Below are 11096 nucleotides of genomic sequence, written 5' to 3'. Positions count from 1 at the left end.
TTCTCTGTTTTTGATAGCTGGTTTCCATCTCTAATCATGGACTACCTGATGTCCCACCGCTACATTACTGAGCCCTCTCTAGGTTAAACCAGGAGCAACTTCAGAGTTGATACATTAAAAAGACAGTTGATTTCGGTCACTATTTTCAGACAAGATTTTACTCACGCAAGATTGCAAGTCAGTGAATAGCGTATTAATCACAGCAGAACAAAAATCACTTAACATTTAATTTAAACTCATTAAAGTGTGTGTTAGATGTGAGGGGTATAAAATAAAGTAATAACCTTTATAAAACATGTTTTGGAATACTGTTGTGAGTGAAGTATGTTTGAGATCTATATGCGAGCTTGGTGCAAGTGAATAGAAGCTACATACACAAGAAAGCTAGTGTTAGCACTTCAGACTGATTACACTATTCAATAGCTCTTCTGAATCCACAATCGTTATTGCTCATCTTTTCAGACTACACATTTGTGCAGTGTCACTTTCCACATGAAACCATAGCTGTCCTCGCACACAAAGATGCTTCTTTAGAACTCTTAAATTTATATCCATCAGACACATGGCCACACAATAAAGTTGCACAATCAGATATATATATATATAAGGGTTCTAGAATATGGTCATGCAGATTACGGCATTAATATGTGCTTTATAAGTAGCCTACTAATAATAAACAGCCAATATCCTAGTAATATGCATGCTAATAATCAACTAGTTAATAATGAATATGTTTCCCTAATCAAAAGTAGTACCATATGTATATTGTGACATTCATCAGAGTGAAACGGAGAAGTAAAAAATGGATGGAGGGGACTTGGTTTTATCCACTGGTTGTTAATCTGATGGAGGCAGATCTGAATGCGAGCTTGCAGTCAATTGTAAGAAAGGGGATTATGAGGACAAAAATGACTGAAGAAGTTTGACGTACGTAACCAGAGAGAAGTCTGCTGTTTTCACCAGAAGACTGAGTTGACATTTTAGTTTTACATTTTAGAAATTACAAGCTCAAAGTAAGAAAAAAAAAAGAACATGGATGAATTGTTAACTATGAGATCAATAATCATTTCATGGCATATTTAAACCTTAAAGGGTTAGTTCAACCAAAAATGAAATTTCTGTCATTAATTACTCATCCTCTTGTCGTTCCAAACCCGTAAGACTTAATCTTCGGAACACAAATGAAGATATTTTTGATGGACTCCAAGAACTTTCTGACCCCCCTATAGACTGCAACTCTTTCAATCACCACTTTCAAGGCCCAGAAAGGTAGTAAAGACATCAGTAAAATAGTCCATGTGACTACAGTGGTTCAACCTTAATGTCATGAAGCGACGAGAATACTTTTTGTATCTCTCATCAAAAAGATCTTTGTGTTCCAAAGATGAACGAAGGACTTTGGAACGATATAAGGGCGAGTAATTAATGACAGAATTTTCTTTTTTTGCTGAACTAACCCTTTAAATATGCAAAGGGTTGTGAGTTTGCATGATCGTTTTGTTGAAAGTGCATGCACAGTGTCTGACTCATTTCTTTGTTCCTCTATTAGAGCTCAGCTGTTGGAAACTAGAAACAGGCAACTCCTTAATTCAAGTCCTTACAATCCCTTTAAAATGCTCATGCGCCAATAAATTGACTATATTTTTTCTTGCCGTTTAGCGTTTAACTTTGACTGAAGCGTACTCCGTGTGCTCTGCTGGGTTACTCTCTGTGTGAGCTGGTGTGGATGCTGTTTTAACATAGACTACAGCAGAATACATCACGTCATCCTGGAGAGATATGGAGACAGATGGGATGATTACAGTATTGCATGTTTCAATAAGTTACATAACCATTGTGCAACAGTGAGTTTGTGCTGAGTGCTGACCTTATTGTCTTGCTCTCTATTTAGTTCTTCTTCGTCACTGGTCATCTTTTTCACATTTCTGCCTCCTACAACATAAAACATCTTAGCCAGAATGATTTCATGTCAAATTTAAACATCAGATACAGTCTAAATATGTTGTTTCATGATAACACTAAATATGTTGTACCTATTATTCTACAGTGTTTGAAGAGTACAGCTCCATTAGCTGGTCATTTACGAGTATATCTGTATAGAACATGTGATTATGTGTGTTCATCTACCTCTGTATCTCCAGTAGATAAATGCCAGTAACAGTACTGAGAAAATCACCCCCAACAGAATGAAAACATCTGTGGAAAAAAACAGAAATTACATGACAGTAGGCTACAGATTTTTCCACAATATGAGCTCATAAAAGCTGATGATAATATAAGATTCATTATTGGAATCATCACTGTTGTATAATGAAAAGCAAACCAAGCCTATGACTTACATTGAGGTGTGTGGTGTGGTTGTCGAGGTGGTGTAAGTTGTTGTGTTTGGTGTGATGGTTGATGTGTTGATAAACTGATTGTATGGATGTGTGGTTTCTCTGTTCAGAGGAGAATAACTGTCAATGATAATTTAACAATGCAAACAGCATGTCATCCAACAAGCTTACCTCATTCTTTAAATATTTCGATTCTTCATAAACAAAATTAAGGATGATCAAAGTAACAGCATCAACAGAACAAAACTACCTTCAACGTGAAGTATGTAGGAGACTTGTTTAGACGATACAGAACAAATATAGACTCCTTTGTCCTCTGCGGTCAGTGCTGATATGTGTAGAGAGAGATTTCCTGGAATAGTTTGATTTAACAGTTTGACTCTGTTCTTGTGGCTCTCAATCTTTTCATTTGGGTAAATTTCTTCATAAGTGTTCTCTAGAAAATACATCCACTGTATCTTTTCAGGTTTAGCCAGTAGTTCAGTGCAGAAGCAGGGCAGAACCATAGACTCTCCTGAATATCCAGTCACAACAGTAGTTGACGTTGTTGTGTTCTCAACCAAATTACAGCCTAAAAAAATATTATAAAATAGTGAAACTCAACAGTCCATGGATGTAAAATTTGAGTATGTCAGTGGTTCTTTCTTAGTGTCTAAATTTCATAGTACAGAATTATTGGCACCCCTGATAAATATGATCAAAGATGGCTGTAAAAAAAATAAATCTGCATTGTTTATCCTTTTGATCTTTCATTCGTTTATCCTTTTGATCTTTCATTCAAAAAATTCTCAAAAATTTTAACTTTCATTGAAGTAAAAGAATTGAAATTGTGTTAATATTATGAAATAAATGTTTTTCTCCAAAACACGTTGGCCACAATTATTGGCACCCCTATAATTTTTTAGGAGTAATATATCTCTGAACTATATTCCCATTCATATTTTTTTTTTTAAATTAGCACACCAGGGTGACTAGGAACATTAAATTGTCTAGCTATGACTTCTTGTTTAACAGGAGTATAAATATGAAGAAACACAGGCCAAATTCTCTTAATCATCCATCACAAAACCAAAGAATATAGTTCTGATATGCAGCAAAAGATTGTTGAGCTTCCCATAATAATTCAAAAGGGATCTGGTTCTATGGTCAGATGAAACTATAAAAAAGAGCTTTTTGGCAGCAAATCCACCAGATGGGTTTGGTGCAAACAGGGATGAAAAGTACCCCATGCCCTCGGTTAAATATACTGGTGGATCTTTAATGTTGTGGGCCTATTTTTTTGGTGGAGGTCCTGGACATCTTGTTCAGATCCCTGGTATCATGGATTCTATCGTAAATACCAACAGATAAAAAATCAAAACCTGACAACCTCTGCTAGAAATCTTATAATGGGCTGTGGTTGGATCTTCCATCAGGACAACAAACCAAAACAAACATCAAAATCAACACAAAAGTGTGTCACTAAGCACAAAATTAAGCTTCTGCCCAGTCCCTGACCTGAACCTGAAATGAGTGGGTGAACTAAAGAGAAGCAGCGCCAACATAGATCTGGGAATCTGAAGGATCTGAAGAGATTCTGTATGGAGGAATGGTCTCTGATCTCTTGTCAGGTGTTCTCCAAACTCATCAGGCATTATAGGAGAAGACTCAGAGCTGTTATCTTGGCAAAAGTAGATTGCAAAAATTATTTAATAAAAGGGTGCCAATAATTATGGTCAACGTGTTTTGGAGAAAAGCATTTTTTTTCATGTGTCACTTTCAAATCTTGTACTTCAGGGAAAAGTTCGATTTTTGCAAATTTTTTGAATGAAAGATCAAAAGGGTAAACAATGCTGATTTTTTTTAACAGCCATCCAATAATTCTGACCACAACAGTATATCTTTTTATTCTCTGAATAATAATTTTTTAGCGCAATTTTCCACCGGACAAAATTGCGATTGTTAACTCATGATTTCTGTTCTGTCTGTGCGCACCAATCTTGCACTTCTATCTACTCCTCAGCCAGACCACCTAGAGACTTCGGGTTTTCGGCATTATGTTAAGGAAGGTCTAATCTCGGGAACGCACAAAAAAAATCCAGGAAAAGATTTGGGATTTCCTGCAAATTCCAGAAAAAATTCCGTTTTTTGCAAATTTCTAGAAATACGTAAGGAAGGTATTCACAAGAGTCATGAGCACAATTAATTCCACTGAATTACGGTAGTATCGATCAAGATTTGGAGAAGGAGCAAGAATATATGAGAAAACGACAAGAGGTTGTTGCAAAATAAATGGAAGAACGTTCAGCAAAGCGACAAAAGATGGCGACATCCACACCAACGGCTTCCTCATCAGGCGTATCTGATTTCTACGATGACTCGTGGCTTTCAGAGGATGTTTTGGCAAATATCTCGAAAGCAGAAGAAGAGTTTACAAAGTCACAAGCCAATAGTCAAGCAGAAAAGAAGGAAGAATCTGAAGAGGACAAAGCAGAAAAGGAAGCTGATACAGAGAAAATCGAGGATAGTGAACACAAGATGTAAAAAATAATGAGCTAATAAAAAAAATGATGTTCACCTAGTCAAGTGATTGTGCCTTTTTTATTATCCATTGCTGATTTGATTTCAGAAAGTTCATTTGAATTTCAAGAGAAAGTTATATTCTCGAGCAACTTATTTTCTCTTTCATTTAGCCTACTATCTCTTAGTGTTGTGATCCCATGACGTGAGAAAATTGCGCTAAAACACTCACTGAGTTTTTATTACTTGTTTTTTATGTCTGTTGCTGAGCTATCAATCATGTCTAACATGATCTATTTATATTTCTAGAAAAAGCATTCACTTACCCTTCACTTTTAACAGAATGGATGAAATAATATATTGTTCAGTAATACACTGATAGAACCCTTCATCTTCCATTCTGAGGCCAGAAATGAGAAGAGACAGATTTTTTGGTGAACTTTCATTAAACAGCACACGTCTGCCGCTGTACTTCTCATCATCAAATACTTGAACCCATTGTCTTTGACTATCAAACTGCCAGGTGAATGTGTTGGCTGTAGACTGAGGATCAGCACAGGAGCAAGGCAGCACCACTGAACCACCGGTGTATCCGGTTATTTCTGTTGTCTGCTGCACTCTTGAAAGAATACAGCCTGCAAACGAGAGAGCTTGTTAAAAGTTTACAAATGGGCTTTACTGGAACATATAATAGTCAGAGGAAAAAAGCTGAGAAGACCCTTCAGGTTTTAATGAGCAGTACATTATTGGGCTTATTAGATATCTAAGGAATGAACTTACTGTTTGAAAATTTGGTGAGGACCTTCATTCAAAACTTAAGAATTTTAATGAACATAGAAAGACAATGTTGCTCAAATCTCATCAGATTCAGTTTTTTTTATTATTTGTTTGCACAAATACAATTTTTAGTTTCTGACTTCACTATAAAAAAAAAAAAAAAAAAAAAACTTGCCTTCCTGATTTATTTTAAAACAACCAAAATGTAAATTTCCTTCTTTTAGGAATTCAAAGACCATTTCCGTTTGAATGTCTCGATTCAACGATCTGCATGTGTGAACGGACACAGTCATATCTTAGAAAAACTACAAAATGTTAGAGATGTTTACATTTTTAAAGAACTACAACCATTTCACACTGATCTCAAACCAATTCCTCCTAAATTAAAAATAGATAAAGAAATAACATAAATAAATATAAATCTTAACTTACCAGTACTAAAATGAATCATAAAGAGGAATAGATATAAATGGTCCCTCATGACTGATTGGTTCTCACTCACGAATGGCAAGACTAGTTTAGGTGGACTCTGTCTTATTTTATTAGCTCCTGTTAGCTCTCAGAAACCACAACTTCCTCATTATAAATCTCCATAACTTAAGCAATATTTGTACATTTTACTCACTTGTGTTCCTCCATTGCTTTTCTTATTCATGGCCTTTTCAAATAATAAAACAACAGGGTTATCTTGGCGGTGCAGGGTCAAATATTCTTTGAATAATGCATCAAACAAGTCATAAATCAAAAACATCTAGTTTTAAAAGTTTAGACCGCTGTATGTTTATATACTGTATGGCTTCTTTGTTGGCTTTGAGAGGCAGCAGAGAGCAGAACTGGTTCAAGCCACAAACCTTCAGAGGAAACATGAAGAGAAGCTGTGAAGACGAGACAGATGCCTACAGTTATTTCTCCAGGTACTCATGATAATCATCTGTCTTGCCCTGGTGTTTTATTCATTATACTCTGTTTTGTGAGCTCATCTTAGCAATGTTTTGTATGTAAAAAGCCTGAACGAAGCTACATGCACATGAAAACAGAAGTGCACAGTTTTGTGTTGTCAATTTCCACATGACAGCAGATATGACCTCACACGCACAAATGCTTCCTTAAAACACATCTATTTATATCAATCACACTCGTGCCCACACAATAACGTTGCACCACTCCTTTATAATTCCTCTTGTTATAATTAGTTTTGTCTGTCTGTCACTCATTCCATTAAACAAACTAATCATAAGGATTTATTACACACTCATTGGTATTCATTTTACACGCCAAAAAAGCCTGTATTGATTATTCTTTCATCCCATTTCCCATTCTTTTTTTTCTTTTTTTTTGCCAGTAAGCAGACATTATAGCAGTTTTATGCTTTTGCTTCAAACAGTTACCAGACATATTGGACAAAATAAGGCTGTTTCAATACATAACTCAAAAATGCTTATTAATAGATTCACTATATTCTACATACAATTATAAACTATATTTTTGTTCATGTTTCAATGGTTACTACTTTTAATCAGGTGACTTGTAGAGTACCATGACTGCAAAGGTCATAAGCTCGATTACTAAACATTTTGAATGTGAATTCTGAGTTTAAAATACAAAAAAACGTCTGTTTAGCATTGGTACTGATGTACTCAGTGAGCTCTACTGGGTCATTGTGATCAGGTGTGGATGCTGTTTCAACATAGACTACAGCAGAAGATGCCACTTCATCCTGGAGAAAGAGAAAGAGATTGTTCATAACTAAAGCTACACTTGCATGCACAGCATTGCATGTAACCAATTGCAATTGCTATTTTATTTTTTATTCTGTGGCATAAACAAGCTTCCATAAATATTCTCTGCCAGCAAGTTTTGAAACATTTAAACATCAGACTTCAGCTTAAAACTTCTTATATCTTCAAATAAAAGTAAATTATGGCACTCAAAATAATATAGAGGTTTCTCAAAAACAAAAAGAGTTAAAACAAAAGTATAAAATATACTTTTATATAAAATCCAGATCTATAACAACTTATTTAAAGTATAGTATTAAATAATAGTATTATACAGTATTACATTTAATTTCTAGTTGCCAACATGTCGAAGAAAACAAGTCAGTCAATCTCCAATAATGCCGGAGATTGTAGTTTGTACAGCTTCTTCAAGGTTGGATTTGGCCAGTCTCTAACTATAAACAGGAGAGTCTTCTCACAACATCAAGATAATACGTTCTTTCTATCAAGGAGAGGACACTTTAATCTAACACAGTAAAGTAAAGACTTTATTTAAGAAATGGTCACACAACTATAGGTTTCAGTGACCCCTGTGACCATAGCTGTCAGGGTACCCCAGAAAAACAGATGTATGTATTGACACATGTTGAAGACATTTCTCAAACACAAACCCATTTTTCATTTCTGGAAGCCGGGCTAAATGAGCAAGCACTGTAACTGCATTCCTGGCATGGGCCAGACCCTTCAGTCCCCTCAGATATTTAATACAGACATTAAAGAATGCATGAAAAGAACATTTCAGTAATCACACTGGTAACTTCTATAACAAAGTAAAATCTCATAAGCCTAGAGAAGTCATTTAACTCATGTGATATTTAGAAGGAAAAATATTGATTAATACCTTGATTATAATCACTCATTAGATATACATTGAAGCAGTGGATTCCAGAATCCTCTCCTTCACATTTATTATACTCAACCTCATGTCATTCCAAACACATAAGGCTTTAGTTCATTTTCAGAACACAAATGATTTTTTTTTAATGAAATCTGAAAGATTTTTGTCCCTCCATAGACAGTTACGCAACTACCACTTTGACGCTTCAAAAAGTTTGTAAACAGAAACTCAAGCATATTCGCTTGACGTGCAAGAACCAATGAGGTTCATTCTTTTGTTACGCAGCACGTTTGAGCTTCCACAAGAACCAATGAGGTTTGTTCTTGCACGTCAAGCAGGTTCGGTTGAGCTTCTGTGTATGTTCCCTGATCAATGTTTATATGTGAATAAAAGCCTAAATTAAATCTGTTCATCATATAAAGTGATCGAGTCTCTTCAAAAAATTTGGACTAAACTGCCTTATTCATAAGTGGTATGTAAATCTTAATAGTGACATTTCTCAGAAATGAAAGTATGCCGATGGAATGAAGAAGTTTTCATTTCTGGGAACAAATGTTTGTCATATTTTAACGCTGAAATAAGCACTGCATACTCTCAGAAAGTCCATTTTGTACACTCCACTTTCTCATTGCCATGGCAGACGCTAGTTTTAGGACTTCAGTAAATGACCAGGCCAGCTGTCCAATCTGTCAAGATCGATTGAAAAATCCAGTGACTTGTAACTGTGGACAGAGTTTCTGTTTCCGTCACGGCAGACGGAAGCAGGACAGTCAAAAGGGCTCCCACAGCTGTCCTCGGTGTGGAACGTTCACTCCAAAGCCTGTTCCACGCAGATCCGTCAAGGTCGATGAAGTGTTGGCAAGGGTAAAAAAACTGGAACTATCTTCTTCAACCCTTCCTCTGGAACCAATTTATGACAACATACCTGGAGACGTATGGTGTGATGATTGCACTGGGAGAAAACACAGAGCCGTCAAGTCTTGTCTAACGTGTGTGGCTTCCTTCTGTGAGAGTCACCTATTACCTCACACCACAGTGCCCTCTCTGAAGAAACACAAGCTGATCGAAGCCTCCTCAGACCTGCAGGAAAACATCTGCTCCCAACACCAAAAAATCAATGAATTCTACTGTCGCACAGACCAGAAAAGTATTTGTGCTTCGTGTGCATTGCATGAACACAAAGGACATGATACAGTTGAAGCTGAAACAGAACGGACGGAGAAACAGGTCAGAACTTGTTTGTGTTATATGCTTGTGGTAAAATGGTTGTATAATGCTGTGAAAAGAAAGATGCACATGAGAGCACATGATCATAGCAGTAAACTAGTTAGACCTGTCAGGGTACCTGATACTTTTCCTACAAATGTAGCTACAGTGAGGAAAATAAGTATTTGAACACCCTGCTATTTTGCAAGTTCTCCCACTTGGAAATCATGGAGGGGTCTGAAATTGTCATCGTAGGTGCATGTCCACTGTGAGAGACATAATCTAAAAAAAAAAATCTAGAAATCACAATATATGATTTTTTAACTATTTATTTGTATGATACAGCTGTAAATAAGTATTTGAACACCTGTCTATCAACTAGAATTCTGACCCTCAAAGACCTGTTAGTCTGCCTTTAAAATGTCCACCTCCACTCCATTTATTATCCTAAATTAGATGCACCTGTTTGAGGTCGTTAGCTGCATAAAGACACCTGTCCACCCCATAAAATCAGTAAGAATCCAACTACTAACATGGCCAAGACCAAAGAGCTGTCCAAAGACACTAGAGACAAAATTGTACACCTCCACAAGGCTGGAAAGGGCTACGGTGAAATTGCCAAGCAGCTTGGTGAAAAAAGGTCCACTGTTGGAGCAATCATTAGAAAATGGAAGAAGCTAAACATGACTGTCAATCTCCCTCGGACTGGGGCTCCATGCAAGATCTCACCTCGTGGGGTCTCAATGATCCTAAGAAAGGTGAGAAATCAGCCCAGAACTACACGGGAGGAGCTGGTCAATGACCTGAAAAGAGCTGGGACCACCGTTTCCAAGGTTACTGTTGGTAATACACTAAGACGTCATGGTTTGAAATCATGCATGGCACGGAAGGTTCCCCTGCTTAAACCAGCACATGTCAAGGCCCGTCTTAAGTTTGGCAATGACCATTTGGATGATCCAGAGGAGTCATGGGAGAAAGTCATGTGGTCAGATGAGACCAAAATAGAACTTTTTGGTCATAATTCCACTAAACGTGTTTGGAGGAAGAAGAATGATGAGTACCATCCCAAGAACACCATCCCTACTGTGAAGCATGGGGGTGGTAGCATCATGCTTTGGGTGTGTTTTTCTGCACATGGGACAGGGCGACTGCACTGTATTAAGGAGAGGATGACCGGGGCCATGTATTGTGAGATTTTGGGGAACAACCTCCTTCCCTCAGTTAGAGCATTGAAGATGGGTCGAGGCTGGGTCTTCCAACATGACAATGACCCGAAGCACACAGCCAGGATAACCAAGGAGTGGCTCTGTAAGAAGCATATCAAGGTTCTGGCGTGGCCTAGCCAGTCTCCAGACCTAAACCCAATAGAGAATCTTTGGAGGGAGCTCAAACTCCGTGTTTCTCAGCGACAGCCCAGAAACCTGACTGATCTAGAGAAGATCTGTGTGGAGGAGTGGGCCAAAATCCCTCCTGCAGTGTGTGCAAACCTGGTGAAAAACTACAGGAAACGTTTGACCTCTGTAATTGCAAACAAAGGCTACTGTACCAAATATTAACATTGATTTTCTCAGGTGTTCAAATACTTATTTGCAGCTGTATCATACAAATAAATTGTTAAAAAATCATACATTGTGATTTCTGGATTTTTTTTTTTTTGATTAT

At 37.0% G+C, this 11096-nt stretch overlaps 1 protein-coding gene across 1 annotated transcript; it reads right to left on the bottom strand.

The window, feature by feature from the left end:
* Positions 1-138: 138 nt before the first annotated feature.
* On the bottom strand, positions 139-6214 carry LOC311068644 (polymeric immunoglobulin receptor). The gene is made up of 7 exons (XM_084091224.1): positions 6045-6214; positions 5162-5470; positions 2587-2907; positions 2340-2438; positions 2128-2196; positions 1868-1932; positions 139-1769 (listed from the first exon to the last, which is right to left on the bottom strand). The coding sequence occupies exons 1-7, from the start codon at positions 6091-6093 to the stop codon at positions 1656-1658; spliced, it is 1026 nt and encodes a 341-aa protein (XP_083947350.1). The 5' UTR covers positions 6094-6214; the 3' UTR covers positions 139-1655.
* Positions 6215-11096: the final 4882 nt, after the last annotated feature.

The sequence above is a fragment of the Abramis brama genome, assembly GCF_963993115.1.
Source record: "Abramis brama genome assembly, chromosome: 18".
In the NCBI taxonomy this organism is placed as follows: Eukaryota; Metazoa; Chordata; class Actinopteri; order Cypriniformes; family Leuciscidae; genus Abramis; species Abramis brama.
The sequence above is the reverse complement of the archived record's forward strand: the minus strand, read 5'-3'. Positions and strand labels throughout refer to the sequence as shown.